The 17,613-nt window shown below is 49.8% G+C and overlaps 1 protein-coding gene across 3 annotated transcripts in view; it reads right to left on the bottom strand.

The window, feature by feature from the left end:
* The window catches only part of LOC140392126 (solute carrier organic anion transporter family member 2B1-like), a 110,118-nt gene that overhangs the window by 57,359 nt on the left and 35,146 nt on the right, over positions 1-17,613 (bottom strand). The window contains exons 2-5 of one of the 3 annotated variants that reach the window (XM_072477448.1): positions 11,870-11,982; positions 6,121-6,258; positions 4,368-4,530; positions 268-489 (exon numbers count right to left, since the gene is read on the bottom strand). In XM_072477448.1, coding sequence (XP_072333549.1) covers positions 268-489; positions 4,368-4,530; positions 6,121-6,258; positions 11,870-11,959 — 613 coding nt within the window. In that variant the 5' untranslated portion in view covers positions 11,960-11,982. The remainder of the gene's footprint in view (positions 1-267; positions 490-4,367; positions 4,531-6,120; positions 6,259-11,869; positions 11,983-17,613) is intronic. The other 2 variants (XM_072477450.1, XM_072477449.1) reach the window with 2 other exon arrangements.

Genomic DNA, 17,613 nt, shown 5'->3' with positions numbered 1-17,613 from the left:
TATCAGCCATGATTGAATGGCGGAGCAGACTCGATGGGCCGAGTGGCCTAATTCTGCTCCTATGTCTTATGGTCTTATGTCCTTCAGTGAAGGGAATGTGCCATCCTTACCCTGGTCTGGCCTACGTAACGCTGATATTTAAGGAAGAACAACAAATCCATAACCCAACAAAAATAATTGCGAGATTATTTTCTTCACAGCACTTCGATGAAGCTTCTTTTTTACACGCTTGAGCACATATTAAGAGAGAAAGCTTAATTAACATACCAAGATACAAAGGTGAGTTCCTGTTGCTGGCAAAGTCGTCAACGTACGATATCCCGAAAGGCTGAATGGGAACGCCACCAATTCCCAACAATAGCTGTCCAACTATCAGCAAGGAAAGCATTTGGTCATCACCGCCAATTTTGTCTCTGCTGCAACTCTCGTTGTTTAGCTTCCGGTCCTCGTCTGCCAAGTGACAGATATCAGAGACATTGCCAACACTGTCTACATGGAGAGAAGTGGTTTTATTGAACTGCTGTGCATTTATATAGCTCTTAAAGTACAGTAAGATCTCCCAAGGGGCTTCACGGGAATGTCGCACAGTAAAATTGGGCAATACGTCAGTCACCTAAGGAGATACCTTGATAGACGACTGAAGGTTTGGTCAAAGGGGGCACCTAAAAGCAGGATAGAGAGAGAGAGGGAGAGAGAGAGAGAGAGAAAAAGAGATGGAGAGGGAACTGCAGAGCTTAGCAGTATGACCGCTGAAGACATTATTATGATTCCGAATCAGACCCCAACAGTGTCTAGGATACTGGACAGAAACCCTAATATTTTATTTTAATTTTGTAAGACTGTGATTCCGCGCTCCAGGAGTGATTTCAAGAAGAATAGGAATATGGGGCGTCATTCTCCGACCCCCCGCCGGGTCGGAGAATCGCCGGGGGCTGGCGTGAATCCCGCCCCCGCTGGTTGCCGAAGTCTCCGGCACCGGAGATTCGGCGGGGGCGGGAATCGCGCCGCGCCGGTTGGCGGGCCCCCCCCCGCTCGATTCTCCGGCCCGGATGGGCCAAAGTCCCGCCGATAAATTGCCTGTCCCGCCGGCGTGGATGAAACCACCTTTTGAACAGCGGGATAAGGCGGCGTGAGCGGGCTCCGGGGTCCTGGGGGAGGCGCGGGGCGATCTGGCCCCGGGGGATGCCCCCACGATGGCCTGGCCCGCGATCGGGGCCCACCGATCCGCGGGCGGGCCTGTGCCGTGGGGGCACTCTTTCCCTTCCGCCTCCGCCACGGTCTCCACCATGGCGGAGGCGGAAGAGACACCCTCCACTGCGCATGCGTGGGAAACTGTCAGCGGCCGCTGACGCTCCCGCGCATGCGCTGCCCGGGGATGTCATTTCCGCGCCAGCTGGCGGGGCAACAAAGGCTGTTTCCGCCAGCTGGCGGGGCGGAAATGCCTCCGGCGCCGGCCTAGCCCCTCAATGTTGGGGCTCGGCCCCCAAAGATGTGGAGCATTCCGCACCTTTGGGGCGGCGCGATGCACATTTGATTGGTGCCGTTTTGGGCGCCAGTCGGCGGACATCGCGCCGTTTCGGGAGAATTTCGCCCAAGGTGTATTAAAACAAACTTTATTACGAACAGTATTAAAATATCTTTAACATCACACTAGAAAATAGCTATAATTACCCCTTATACAATACTACTCAATACAATGAATACGATACCCTTAACTGCTATCTATATTCCCACTTAAACAACAAGAAATATCGGACAAATCGAAATCCCGGCCAAGTGTTGACGATGGCGTCAAAACTGGCGTGAGCGACTCTGGAGTCACCGGGCCTCCAGGCCCAGGCATTCACCGCTTCCTAGGGGGCTAGCACGGCGCTGGAGTGCTGTGCGCTCAAAAGCCGGCGCGACATGGATGGCGCGGTTCGCGCATGCGCGCCATGGCTGGCGCAGGTCCGCACATGCACGTGGGTTGCCGTCACCGCACTGGCCCCCGGGCAATATGGCAGAGCCCTACAGGGCCCGGTGCAGAGAAACATATGGCACCCCCCCCCCCGGAATTAGCCCACCCGCCGATCAATTGGCCACGATCGCAGGCCTGGAGACCGTGGAGGCCCCCCCCCCCCGGAGTCGGATCCCCCACCCCCCACCAGGATGGCCCCCGCAGCCAGAACTCCAAGGTCCCGCCAGGTAGGACCATACGTAACCCACGCCGGCGGAACTCGGCCCGTCGAGCGCGGAGAATTGCCGTGGGTGTGTTTTCAACAGCCCCCGACTGGCGCGGCGGTGACCCCACGGGTGTGATTGCTGCCGATTCTCCGGTCACCGGCGTCGGCGATGACCGCCCCTCTCCCTCCCCACTCCCCCGGCGATTCTCTGACCCAGCGCGGGATAGGAGAATCCCGGCCCAAAGCTCTCAATTTACTGTAACTACCAATGGCACAGAGGAATACTTGCTTTATAGAGAAGTTCTTCTGAGAAAGAGAAATCTCTTGACACTGCTTTGAAGACAAAATCTGACCCCTGTCAGACCCATGCAGAAACTCTGGCTGTGTGTCCTCAGAACATGCTTTGCAGCTTGTTTGAGCTCCCCCTTGTTCCCAGACATGTCAACATTGCTTTGAAGATGGTTAACCTTTTTAACTGAGCTGCAGTGAGAGAAAAACTGCTTCACTTCTGGACACAGCTTCATTCAGCTAAGAACTGAGCTGCTTTCTCAAAATGCCTGATGTCTTAGCTCCACCCGGCAACAACATCACAGTACGAAGCTGAAATCTAATTAACTCCATAGGGAATCTCCTTAATCAAAACAACATTCCATTCGCCCAAGCCTTTTTAACGTTGCTTTAATTGCACTACTGGCTCACAAAATATACTTGCCTTTCAAACCGGAATTATTTTAAAACGTGACTGCAGCGGTCAAACACACTAACACAGCTATTAACCCTTACTGCACCAAATACCTATAATACACTACATCTGAAATTGCTACATTCATCACAGGCACAAACATCAACAGTGGAGTGACTGAATTCAAAGATGGACGAAAGGATCAGAGACACCAGAAGGTTATTAATATTTGGCTGAGATTAGAGATCGGGAGGGGCAGGGGTCCATGGAGGGATTTGAAAACAAGGATGAGAATGTTAAAAACAAACTAAAGCTCAAGAAATAGTATGATTTGAAATCTACAGTGCTAGTAACTGCTTACAATCAAACAGCACAGAAAAAGACTATTCGGCCCATTGAACCTGCGCTCTTTGAGGGAACTACCCAATTAGTTTCACTCCCTGCAATTTCCCTTATAACCCTGCCAATTCTCCTCTTCAAGTACATCACTTTTTCAATAGTTATTATTCTCCTTTCACCAGGTTTGCTGACGGTGCATTCCAGGCCACAGCAACTCAGCATATCAAATCTCATCACCCCTCTCACTGTTTTGATGATTACTTTAAACCTTCCCTCTGGGTTACTGACCTCCTGGGAGCGGAGGTTTTCAACACTCAGTCATCTCTCCCCTTAGCCTTCTCTGCTCCGAGAAAAACAATGCCAGCTTCTCCTGTCTTCCCACATCAACTGAGGTTCCGCAGACTGGAACTAATCTAGTACATCTCCTCCTCTGCCTTCTTGAGCCGCCGCAGTCCATGTGGTGTAGGTACACTTGTCTGCCCGCACCGCCCCCCCTCCCCCCCCCCCACAATGTTATTAGGGAGGGATTTCCAGGATTTTGACCCAGCGACAGTGAAGGAACAGCGATATATTTCCGAGTCAGGATGGTGAGTGACTTGGATGGAAATTTGCAGGTGGTGGTGTTCGCTGACCTGCTGCCCTTGTCCTTCTAGGTGATAGAGGTCGCAGGTTTGGAAGGTGCTGTTGAAGGAGCTTAGGTCATGATGCACTATCAGTTACTACAAAGACGAGAGTAGAGAATAATCGAGGCTTTATTGAGCTGAGATGTGTGGCCTCCTGCAGCTGCTACCAGAATGGGAGCAGCTCGGTGTGCACACACATTAATACGCCGCCCATTGGGCGGAGCCAGCAGGCAGGGATTTACCCCTGTACCTCTAGTGCAGGAGCCTTACCGTACTACATCTAATATACAGTTACTAAATCTAATATACAGTTAGTGGTGACTACCACAAGTCAGTTGCTGCAGTGCATACGGCTGCCACTGCTTGTCGATGGTGGGCACAGTGGATGCATAAATCCGTATTTCAACACTTTACCCTTCAAGTTTTCATCTGGTTTTCTGGTTCTGTCTATTTCTGACCAATCGTTCCTTTGTTGGAACATTATCATGAAAGTCTGCACATTAACCTTTAAAACGTTAGAGTCCCCTCCTTAAAAACTGTTTAAAGAAAGGAGATACTCACTTGCCGTGGTCATATCGAACCTGTAAGGCCCCATGATGAAGTGAGGCACGGCCATCGTGAACGCAGCGACACTGACGAGAATCCCCCCACATCCAATTAGCCGAGGACGATGAACGCGGCTGCCAAAGTAACTGACAAAGACTATAAACACCGTGCTCCCAATCTGAAAAGACAGGATTAGGTCCAGTGACGAGCAGCCGTGAGTTCAAATCCCAGCGCAGCAGCTGGAGGACTTTAAATTCCATTTATTACAGTCGCTAGGTAGCACAGAAACTGAACATTTGTGAGAAGGGAGACAAGTGTTTGGCTGGCGCTCATCGGGAGAAACACAAGAATCACAATCATTCTGATTGGTTGAGGCATTTGTCATGGAAAAAGCAATGGAAAATAAGCTATCCAAGATCCCGGAGAATTCAAAACAGCTGCCAGGGGAATATGGGCGCTTCACCTGAAAAATGTCAAAGTGCGATCTCAGTCGTGTTTGGCGGGGTGTTTTGCGACGGCTGCTATGTCGAGATGGAGACCACTATTCAACAGCACTTAGCTGCTTGTTTAGGGCCTTGGAGAGTTTCCCCTCCCCCCCCCCCCCCCCCAAATCAGGGCAGCACGGTAGCATTGTGGATAGCACAATTGCTTCACATCTCCAGGGTCCCAGGTTCGATTCCGGCTTGGGTCACTGTCTGTGCGGAGTCTGCACATCCTCCCCGTGTGTGCGTGGGTTTCCTCCGGATGCTCCGGTTTCCTCCCACAGTCCAAAGATGTGCAGGTTAGGTGGATTGGTCATGATAAATTGCCCTTAGTGTCCAAAATTGCCCTCAGTGTTGGGTGGGGTTACTGGGTTATGGGGATAGGGTGGCGGTGTTGACCTTGGGTAGGGTGCTCTTTCCAAGAGCCGGTGCAGACTCGATGGGCCGAATGGCCTCCTTCTGCACTGTAAATTCTATGATAATCTATGATAATCGATGATAATCGATGATAATCAAGGCCACACTTTGATACTTTTCCGACACTGGAGAGCTAAACATGGCATCAGGACCGGCTCCTCAGAGATCGGGACGTTATTTTGAAAGGCTGCCCCAAACTCTATGCCCCCACCCCCCCCTGCTTTCAGGGCCACTCCCCCCAAATCTATCTACAGCTCCTTCATACCCCCCTCAGCGCCGTCGTCAGTGAATGGCGCGCGGCCGGGAAATACGCGGCTGGGGCGGGGGGGGGGGGGGGCTGGTGGCGGAGAATCCAGCTGGAGATGCTGAGAGGTTGTTCCCCTGAGTGGGGAATCGATATCTAGGATTGACAGGGTCAGCATTTGGGACTGAGAAGAGGAGAAATTTTGTCACTCAGAGGATTGTGAATCTTCGGAATTCTCTACCTCAAAGTATGCTCAGGCGTTGAGAATCCCGTTCAAGGCTGAGGTTGACTGGGTTTTGGGAATTAAAAATGTGGGGATAGCGTGGGAAGGTGAAGTTGAGGTTAGAAGGGCAGGCTCGAGGGGCTGAATGGCCTATCAAGCTCATAATTTCTTGGGCGGGAATCTCACATGCGGTGCGCCCCCCCCGCCGGCAGCGTGATTCTCCGGTCCCGCAGCCGGCCAATGGGGCTTCCCATTTGGTCACCCCCAGGCCGTCGGGAACGCTGCGGGCGTGGGTGCGCTGCCGGCGCTGGGGACGATCCCGGCGGAGGGGAGCATCCCGCCGACCGAGAATCCTACAGCTTACGTTCTCGTGGTTTCATCACACGTCCTCCCGCAACCTACCTCATTCAGAGAAGACAGCATCCCCGAGGTCTGGCTGGCGAGACCAAATCGCTTCTCAATGGTTGAAGTGATGCTTTTCATGTACCCAGACACCATGAGTTGGGACAGCTGCAACAGTCCATGGCAGAGTACAAAAAACTGAGGGGGAAAGGAACACAAGAGGCTCGGTGTGAGTGGAAGCCAGTTTTCAAAGTCTCACTCTCTCTGAATCTCCCCAACCCCCAATGCTCCCCTCCCGTCCCCTCCGCAGTTGTTATTTGTGGAATGACCCAGCCTCTGAGACCTGTAACCAAAGAACCACTCATGTTTGATCCATAGAATTGCCAATCCTCTTGGGATTAGGAATTATTTCTCGGTCGACATGGTGGTTAAGAAGGCAAATGGAATCCTTTCCTTTGTTTGCCGATGCAGAGGTTATAAGAGCCGGGAGGAGACGCTGGAAGTATATAAAACATGAGTTAGGCCACCACGTGGGTACGGTATACAGTTCTGGTCACCGCATTGCAGAAAGGATGTCATTGCATTAGAGAGGATACAGAGGGGATTTACGAGAGTGGAGCCAAGACTGGAAATCTGCAGCTATGAGGGAAGACTGGATAAACTGGGATCGTTTCCTTGGAACAGAGGAGGCTGAAGGGGGATTTGATTGAGATGCAGAAAATTGTGAGGGGCCTGGATAAGGTGGATGGGAAAGGGCCCATTTGCCATAGCAGAGAGTTCAGTGATGAAGGGACATAGATTCAAAACGATTGTAGAAAGATTGAGAGGAGATGGAGATTTATTTTTCACCCAAAGGATTGTTGGAATCTGGAACTCACTGTCTGAAAGGGTAGTCGAGGAAGAAACACTGGACTCATTGAAACTGTATCTGGATATGCAGCCGATCTGTCGGAACCGGCAGAGAAATGGAGATAGAGAACCTAATGGCGTGGTGTAACGACGACAATCTCTCCCTCAATGGCAGCAAAGGTAAGGAGCTGGTCATTGACTTCAGGGCGCAAAGTATCGCACACACCCCTGAACGGGGCCGAGGCGATGGTTGACATCTTCAAATTCCTAGGTGTGCACATCACCAACAATCTCTCGTGCTCCACCCACGTCGACGCTACGACCAAGCAAGCACAACCATGCCTATACACCCTCAGGAAACTAAGGGAATTCGGCATGTCCACGTTGATTCTTACCAATTTTTATAGATGCACCATAGAAAGCATCCTATCTGGCTGTATCACAGCCTGGTATGGCAACTGCTCCGCCCAAGACAGTAAGTAACTACAGAAAGTCGTGAACACAGCCCAGTCCATCACGCGAACCTGCCTCCCATTCATTGACTCTGTCTACACTCTGGTCAGCGCTCACAAGAGTGAACGTTGGTCAGCACCCACAGGGGTGAATGTTGGTCAGTAAACACGGGGTGAATGTTGGTCAGTAAACACAGGAGTGAATGTTGGACAGTAAACACAGGGGTGAATGTTGGTCAGTAAACACAGGGGTGAATGTGGGTCAGTAAACACAGGAGTGAATGTTGGACAGTAAACACAGGGGTGAATGTGGGTCAGTAAACACAGGAGTGAATGGTGGACAGTAAACACAGGGGTGAATGTGGGTCAGTAAACACAGGAGTGAATGTTGGACAGTAAACACAGGGGTGAATGTTGGTCAGTAAACACAGGGGTGAATGTGGGTCAGTAAACACAGGGGTGAATGTTGGTCAGTAAACACAGGGGTGAATGTTGGTCAGTAAACACAGGGGTGAATGTTGGTCAGTAAACACAGGAGTGAATGTTGGACAGTAAACACAGGGTGAATGTTGGTCAGTAAGCACAGGGGTGAATGTTGGTCAGTAAACACAGGGGTGAATGTTGGTCAGTAAACACAGGGGTGAATGTTGGTCAGTAAACACAGGGGTGAATGTTGGTCAGTAAACACAGGGGTGAATGTTGGTCAGTAAACACAGGGGTGAATGTGGGTCAGTAAACACAGGGGTGAATGTTGGACAGTAAACACAGGAGTGAATGTTGGTCAGCACCCACAGGAGTGAATGTTGGTCAGTAAACACAGGGGTGAATGTGGGTCAGTAAACACAGGGGTGAATGTTGGTCAGTAAACACAGGGGTGAATGTTGGTCAGTAAACACAGGGGTGAATGTTGGTCAGTAAACACAGGGGTGAATGTGGGTCAGTAAACACAGGGGTGAATGTTGGTCAGTAAACACAGGGGTGAATGTTGGTCTGTAAACACAGGGGTGAATGTGGGTCAGTAAACACAGGGGTGAATGTGGGTCAGTAAACACAGGAGTGAATGTGGGTCAATAAACACAGGGGTGAATGTGGGTCAGCAAACACAGGGGTGAATGTTGGACAGTAAACACAGGGGTGAATGTTGGACAGTAAACACAGGGGTGAATGTTGGTCAGTAAACACAGGGGTGAATGTTGGTCAGCACCCACAGGAGTGAATGTTGGTCAGTAAACACAGGAGTGAATGTTGGTCAGTAAACACAGGGGTGGATGTTGGTCAGTAAACACAGGAGTGAATGTGGGTCAGTGAACACAGGGGTGAATGTTGGACAGTAAACACAGGGGTGAATGTTGGTCAGTAAACACAGGGGTGAATGTTGGTCAGCACCCACAGGAGTGAATGTTGGTCAGTAAACACAGGAGTGAATGTTGGTCAGTAAACACAGGGGTGAATGTTGGTCAGTAAACACAGGGCTGAATGTTGGTCAGTAAACACAGGGGTGAATGTTGGTCAGCACCCACAGGAGTGAATGTTGGTCAGTAAACACAGGGGTGAATGTGGGTCAGTAAACACAGGAGTGAATGTGGGTCAGTAAACACAGGGGTGAATGTTGGTCAGTAAACACAGGGGTGAATGTTGGTCAGTAAACACAGGGGTTAATGTTGGTCAGTAAACACAGGTGTGAATGTTGGACAGTAAACACAGGAGTGAATGTGGGTCAGTAAACACAGGAGTGAATGTGGGTCAGTAAACACAGGGGTGAATGTTGGTCAGTAAACACAGGAGTGAATGTTGGTCAGTAAACACAGGAGTGAATGTTGGTCAGTAAACACAGGTGTGAATGTTGGTCAGTAAACACAGGAGTGAATGTGGGTCAGTAAACACAGGGGTGAATGTGGGTCAGTAAACACAGGGGTGAATGTTGGTCAGTAAACATAGGTGTGAATGTTGGTCAGTAAACACAGGGGTGAATGTGGGTCAGTAAACACAGGAGTGAATGTTGGTCAGTAAACACAGGAGTGAATGTGGGTCAGTAAACACAGGGGTTAATGTTGGTCAGTAAACACAGGTGTGAATGTGGGTCAGTAAACACAGGGTTGAATGTTGGTCAGTAAACACAGGGGTGAATGTTGGTCAGTAAACACAGGGGTGAATGTTGGTCAGTAAACACAGGGGTGAATGTTGGTCAGTAAACACAGGGGTGAATGTTGGTCAGTAAACACAGGGGTGAATGTGGGTCAGTAAACACAGGGGTGAATGTTGGACAGTAAACACAGGAGTGAATGTTGGTCAGCACCCACAGGAGTGAATGTTGGTCAGTAAACACAGGGGTGAATGTGGGTCAGTAAACACAGGGGTGAATGTTGGTCAGTAAACACAGGGGTGAATGTTGGTCAGTAAACACAGGGGTGAATGTTGGTCAGTAAACACAGGGGTGAATGTGGGTCAGTAAACACAGGGGTGAATGTTGGTCAGTAAACACAGGGGTGAATGTTGGTCTGTAAACACAGGGGTGAATGTGGGTCAGTAAACACAGGGGTGAATGTGGGTCAGTAAACACAGGAGTGAATGTGGGTCAATAAACACAGGGGTGAATGTGGGTCAGCAAACACAGGGGTGAATGTTGGACAGTAAACACAGGGGTGAATGTTGGACAGTAAACACAGGGGTGAATGTTGGTCAGTAAACACAGGGGTGAATGTTGGTCAGCACCCACAGGAGTGAATGTTGGTCAGTAAACACAGGAGTGAATGTTGGTCAGTAAACACAGGGGTGGATGTTGGTCAGTAAACACAGGAGTGAATGTGGGTCAGTGAACACAGGGGTGAATGTTGGACAGTAAACACAGGGGTGAATGTTGGTCAGTAAACACAGGGGTGAATGTTGGTCAGCACCCACAGGAGTGAATGTTGGTCAGTAAACACAGGAGTGAATGTTGGTCAGTAAACACAGGGGTGAATGTTGGTCAGTAAACACAGGGCTGAATGTTGGTCAGTAAACACAGGGGTGAATGTTGGTCAGCACCCACAGGAGTGAATGTTGGTCAGTAAACACAGGGGTGAATGTGGGTCAGTAAACACAGGAGTGAATGTGGGTCAGTAAACACAGGGGTGAATGTTGGTCAGTAAACACAGGGGTGAATGTTGGTCAGTAAACACAGGGGTTAATGTTGGTCAGTAAACACAGGTGTGAATGTTGGACAGTAAACACAGGAGTGAATGTGGGTCAGTAAACACAGGAGTGAATGTGGGTCAGTAAACACAGGGGTGAATGTTGGTCAGTAAACACAGGAGTGAATGTTGGTCAGTAAACACAGGAGTGAATGTTGGTCAGTAAACACAGGTGTGAATGTTGGTCAGTAAACACAGGAGTGAATGTGGGTCAGTAAACACAGGGGTGAATGTGGGTCAGTAAACACAGGGGTGAATGTTGGTCAGTAAACATAGGTGTGAATGTTGGTCAGTAAACACAGGGGTGAATGTGGGTCAGTAAACACAGGAGTGAATGTTGGTCAGTAAACACAGGAGTGAATGTGGGTCAGTAAACACAGGGGTTAATGTTGGTCAGTAAACACAGGTGTGAATGTGGGTCAGTAAACACAGGGTTGAATGTTGGTCAGTAAACACAGGGGTGAATGTTGGTCAGTAAACACAGGGGTGAATGTTGGACAGTAAACACAGGGGTGAATGTTGGTCAGTAAACACAGAGGTGAATGTTGGTCAGTAAAGACAGGTGTGAATGTTGGTCAGTAAACACAGGAGTGAATGTGGGTCAGTAAACACAGGGATGAATGTGGGTCAGTAAACACAGGGGTAAATGTTGGTCAGTAAACACAGGTGTGAATGTTGGTCAATAAACACAGGGGTGAATGTGGGTCAGTAAACACAGGGGTTAATGTTGGTCAGTAAACACAGGGGTGAATGTTGGTCAGTAAACACAGGGGTGAATGTGGGTCAGTAAACACAGGGGTGAATGTGGGTCAGTAAACACAGGAGTGAATGTTGGTCAGTAAACACAGGAGTGAATGTTGGTCAGTAAACACAGGTGTGAATGTTGGTCAGTAAACACAGGGGTGAATGTTGGTCAGTAAACACAGGGGTGAATGTTGGTCAGTAAACACAGGAGTGAATGTTGGTCAGTAAACACAGGTGTGAATGTTGGTCAGTAAACACAGGGGTGAATGTGGGTCAGTAAACACAGGGGTGAATGTTGGTCAGTAAACACAGGGGTGAATGTTGGTCAGTAAACACAGGAGTGAATGTTGGTCAGTAAACACAGGTGTGAATGTTGGTCAGTAAACACAGGGGTGAATGTTGGTCAGTAAACACAGGGGTGAATGTTGGTTAGGAAACACAGGGGTGAATGTGGGTCAGTAAACACAGGGATGAATTGATATCAGTAAGAATTAAGATGCAGATAACAGATTTTTGAATAATCGTAAGAACGCAGAAGGTATTACTTGTGCTTAGTGAAGTAATACAATGATACCCTTTGACTCCTGCACCCACCTTTATGCTGTGAAATGGATTAAAGCTACACCGTCTGGGTCTTTCTTCTCCGCAGTTGGGCTTTGAAGTTGGAGGTCCAGTAACACCCATCTTCAAGATTGTGTAGATCTGTTCTGAGAGAGAGAGAGAGCCCACAATGTCAGTTAACATGTTTGACTTTGTCTCATTTGCTTACAATCACCCTGCCCATCTTTGAAGATGATTTATAAACAGATTCTCTTTCAATCTCTTCTCTCCCTAACACCAGTCAGCCCGTCCAATCTGCCCAAAGCAAATTGTCCTTCAGGCTTGGATCTAGAAATAACAGGACACGTGTGGGTCATCGTTCCTGACCCTTAAAACAGCCCTTTCTCAACTTGCACACTCACTGATTACTGTGAATGGTAAGAGAGAGAGAGAGAGGAAGGTGTGAGAGGGGTCGCGAGTCAAAGCGAGAGAGAAAAAGCGCTATGGTGAAAGTGCGAGAGAGAGTGATTGCGAACTTGCATTAATTTACTGTCTTTCAAGACATCAGTGCATCCCAAAGTGCTTCACAACTAATGAGGTGTAATCACTGTGCACAGAAAGATCCCACAAACAGCAAAATGACAATGACCTAGATAAAATGTTTTTTTAGAGATGCTGACCAAGGGATTAATTTTGACCCCGGAAAATGGGGAGAACTCCTCTGCTCCATTTCAATATGGGGCCATGGGACCTTTCACATCCATCCGAGAGGGCGAAAGAAGCTGAGCTCCCATGCCTCACCTGAAAGACGGCACCTCTGCAGCACTCCCTGGGTGCCACACTGGGGGGGGGGGTCAGGTTGTATTATGTGGGCATGCCTCTAGGGTTGATTCAGAGAGGGGAGACTGCTAGCTACATGTTGTCATGATATGCACTCATGCACAATGAGATACAGACAGGCAGTGACAGACACCCAGTACAGTCAATCAACACACAGGACAGAACACAACCAATAACCAGGCAGAACACTAGAGGGTGGTCTCCCGCTATAAAACACACGAGGCATCAGCACTCTGCCTCTTTCCACTGGTGACAACTGTAGTGACAGTCAGGGTGTATATATCAGTTAGCAGCTTCGACACGTGGCTCAGAACTGGTCTGGTCTAGTTAGTTATATAGAATTTGCAGTGCAGAAGGAGGCCATTCGGCCCATCGAGTCTGCACCGGCTCTTGGAAAGAGCACCCTTCCCAACCACACACCTCCACCCTATTCCCATAACCCAGTTACCCCACCCAACACTAAGGGCAATTTTGGAAACTAAGGGCAATTTATCATGGCCAATCCACCTAACCTGCACATCTTTGGACTGTGGGAGGAAACCGCAGCACCCGGAGGAAACCCACCCACACACGGGGAGAACGTGCAGACTCCGCACAGACAGTGACCCAAGCCGGAATCGAACCAGGGACCCTGGAGCTGTGAAGCAATTGTAGTAAGCACGCTTAGGTTAGTAGAGTGTCAAACCCACAGCGAACTGTGTGCACTGCTTAACAAGTTCAATAAAGCGTATTGAACCAACATCACAGTTTGGAGTCTACCTTCGAATACAACTGCATCCAGTTGCAATCCGTGTTACCCCAGGGTGATTAACACGACACATGTGACTCCAGACCCACAGCCATGTGGCTGACACTTAACTGCTCGCTGAAATGGCCCAGCAAACCACTCAGCTGTACCTACCCGCGTCAGATACCAGATAGACTGCAGCGGGTTGAGGATGCAGTCCACCACCACCACCTTCTGAAAGGCAATTTGGGGGTGAGGACAACAAATACTGGACCACCCAGCAGCACTCACATTCCAAGAAAGAATAAAAACAGAAAATATTGGATAATCTCAGCACATCTGGCAGCATCCGCGGTGAGCGAAACAGAGTTAATATTTTGAGTCCATATGTCTCTTGCAGACTCATACAGATACGAAACGTTAACTCGGCTTCTCCCTCCACAGATGCTGCTGGACCTGCTGAGATTGCCTCGTATCTTCTCTTTTTATTTCAGAATTCCAGCACCTGGAGGGATGAATGATTTGTTTAAAACACCCTTGTCTATTGTTCTTGATGTTAACACGCCAATCATATACAAGGATCGATCAAACAATAATGTGTGTACTTAATTTGAAAAGGCTATTTACAGATTGAGTTAACTGGGAGACTATATGGCGTGCCTCTGACCGGGACTATTCTCCAGTTGGGCCGTGAATGACAGTTACCATCTGCTTAAAAGGTACACGTCAACATATCACAACATTGATGTCTGGTTTAAATTATTAATTGAACTATGAACTGACAGAATAACTACAACTGCCCAACGGGAACGAACTGCGACGCCAACAGAGAAAGAACTTCCTCTGCAAGGAGACGACATCATACCCACAGACACCGAAACATTCAATGTTGGAGGAACTACTGGACGCGGCAATCTGGGAGGGGGACCTGCAGGGAGCTGCACAGGCGACTGCGAGAAGCGGCACACTCCCCACTGGACGAGACACGGGAAAAATGGGGGGAAGTACTAGGGATAGAAATAGGGTGCGATCAGCAGCACCACACACAGCTGCAGACTGGCTGTCCGGCCTGTCGGAATTCCTCCCCCTGGGGAAAATCAAATTCACCATCCAAGGTTCGGAAGAGGATTTCCACAGGACCTGGAAACCATTCACCAACCTGTTCCAGGGCCTGTTTGTAGCCAACAACCAATAGAGCGAGGGGAGGGGGAGGGCCATATAACTAAAGAATAGGAAGAGGGAGGAAAGGAGGGAGGGAGGGGGGGTGGGGGGTGATAGGGAGACAGGTGGGGAGGGGGGGGGAAACAGAAACAGCCAGGCTAGACAATGGGGACCAAGATCAAGGCCGCAAAGAAAGGCCCCTATGACAGGGACAAAGGGCCTCAGACCAGATTGGGGGCCGGCCGAGGCCCAACCACCCAGTAAGGGGAGGGGTATCAACTCTCCTCCCCCCTATGGTCGACTGCTTTTGATGGGAGAGATTCCAGCATTTCAACCAGCGTTTGCGTGACGAACGGTTTCCTGACCTCTCTCCGAACCACCTGGCTCTGATTTGAAGGTTATATCTCCTGTCGGAGATTATCCCCAAACACCACAACAGGTTTCTCTCGGTCTGCCCTGTCAATTCCTTTCAAAGTCTTAAAAACCTCAAATTATCGCTTCAGCTTTGATATCGATGGGCCAGCCAGATGGGCAGAACAGAGGCAAATGGAATTTAACTCTGAAACGTGTGAGGTGATGCATTTTGTGAGGACTAACAAGACAAGGGAATATACAATGAATGGCAGGATGCTACGAGGCACAGAGAAGCTTGTGGAGATATGCCCAAAGATCCTGACGGCAGCAGGACCAGTGGATAAGGTGGTTGAGAAAGCATTTGGGATACTTTCCTTTATTAGCCAAGGCATAGAATACAAGAGCAGGGCAGTTATGAAGGAGCTGTATAAAACCCTGGCTAGGACACAGCTAAAGTACTGTGTGCAGTTCTGGTCACCGCACGTTAGGAAGGATGTGATTGCACCAGAGAGGGTGCGGAGGAGATTCACCATGATGTTTCCTGGGCTGGAGCATTTCAGCGATGAAGAGAGGCCGGTTAGGCTGGGATTGTTTTCCTTGAAGCAGAGAAGGCTGAGGGGGGGACCTGATTGAAGTGTATAAAATTATGAGGGAAATAGGTTAAACTTTTCCCCCTAGCAGAGGGGTCAACAACTAGGGGGCTTAGATTTAAGGTAAAGGGCAGGAGATTAAGAGGGGGTTTGAGGAAAAGCTTTTTACCCAGAGGGTGGTGGGAATCTGGACCTCGCTGTCTGAAAGGGCGGTGGAAGCGGGAACCCTCACAACATTTAAGAAGCATTTAGATGAGCGATTGAAACACCACGGGCGAGATTCTCCGACCCCCCGCCGGGTCGGAGAATCGCCGGGGGCTGGCGTGAATCCCGCCCCCGCCGGTTGCCGAATTCTCCGGCACCAGATATTCAGTGGGGGCGGGAGTCGTGCCGCGCCGGTTGGCGCCTCCCCCCCCCCCCCGCGATTCTCCGGCCCGGATGGGCCGAAGTCCCGCCGCTAAATGCCTGTCCCGCCGGCGTAGATTAAACCACCTACCTTACCGGCGGGACAAGGCGGCGCGGGCGGGCTCCGGGGTCCTGGGGGGGGGCGCGGGGCGATCTGGCCTGTACGGGCCTGTGCCGTGGGGGCACTCTTTCCCTTCCGTCTTCGCCACGGTCTCCACCATGGCGGAGGCGGAAGAGACTCCCTCCACTGTGCATGTGCGGGAATGCCGTCAGCGGCCGCTGACGCTCCCGCGCATGCGCCGCCCGGAGATGTCATTTCCGCGCCAGCTGACGGGGCACCAAAGGCCTTTTCCGCCAGCTGGCGGGGCAGAAATTCGTCCGGCGCCGGCCTAGCCCCTTAAGGTTGGGGCTCGGCCCCCAAGGATGCAGATGCCCGACTGATTTGCGCCGTTTGGGGCGCCAGTCGGCGGACATCGTGCCGTTTCCGGAGAATTTCGCCCCACAGCACACAAGGTTACCGGCCAAGTGCTGGGAAATGGGATTAGAGTAGATACGTGCTCGATGGCTGGCACAGGCTAGATTGGCCGAAGGGGTTCTCGCTGTGCTGTCAAAACTCTGTGAATCTAATGTACATTAAGGCTTTATCCAAAAGAACGCCCAGAAAAGGGTCACCTGATCCCATTCATAAACAGTCACTTGTAGATTCACTTCTCCAATTGTTCATCTGAGTGTTGAGCTTTCACCTTGATTGGTCAGTGAAGTAAAATTGAACCCCTGCCTGACTCACAAGTCTTTATTAAAGTAACCAGAAATCTGGCAGTACCATTTAATACAAACCCATTCATTGAAACCGCTTTGGGAGACCATTGGATTGATTTTTAACAACTTCTTTATTTATTAAAAAAACCATCACAGATTTGTCACAGTGCAGAAGGAGGCCATTCTGCCCATCGAGTCTGCCGGAGCTCCCTGATTGACCCAGTTCACTGAGTGCCATTCTGCCTGTAACCCTGCCCTATATCCCTTTTCAGATAACAGCCTAATTCCCTTTTGAAAGCTTCAGTTGAACCAGCCTCCATCACACTCTCAGGCAGCACATTCCAGACCCCAACCACTCCCTGCATTGAAAAGGTTTTGCTGATATCACTTTTGCCGATCACTTTACATGTGTGCCCTTAACTCTATCCTTAACAGAGTTTGCATTGTTAGAACGATAATAATCCCTTTGTACGAATGAATAAATTAGGTACTAATTAACTTGTGGGTGTGTTCGACTGTTTCCTTGTAACTTACAAACATCACTGTTTAGTTCTGAGCTCCTCACCTCAGGAAGGTCCAGAGGGCCTTGGAGAGGGGGCAGCGCAGATTCACCAGGATGATACTGGGGCGTAAGCCACGAGGACAGCTGGTGCTGTCTTCCCTTGAATACGAAAGGTTAAGGGGCATTCTAGTTGAGTAATTTGAGAGAACCAAATGATTTGAGAGGGCAGATAGAGAAATGATTTCCTCTGGGTGGGGAGGAGTCTGGAACAAGGGGCGCAGAACCTTAAAGTTAGAGTCAGGCCATTGAGGGGACATGTAAGGAATCACTGGAGTGGGAATCAGGAAGTCTTTGTCCAAGAAGACTGTTAAGGCTCTGAGCCAAGTGAAAATGTCAACGCTGACCTTGATTTGTGCCTGATGGGTGACCTGTCTCCCTATCCCTCCCTTTGCCCCCTGTC

Source organism: Scyliorhinus torazame, chromosome 15 (genome assembly GCF_047496885.1).
Source record: "Scyliorhinus torazame isolate Kashiwa2021f chromosome 15, sScyTor2.1, whole genome shotgun sequence".
NCBI classification, from domain to species: domain Eukaryota; kingdom Metazoa; phylum Chordata; class Chondrichthyes; order Carcharhiniformes; family Scyliorhinidae; genus Scyliorhinus; species Scyliorhinus torazame.
The sequence above is the reverse complement of the archived record's forward strand: the minus strand, read 5'-3'. Positions and strand labels throughout refer to the sequence as shown.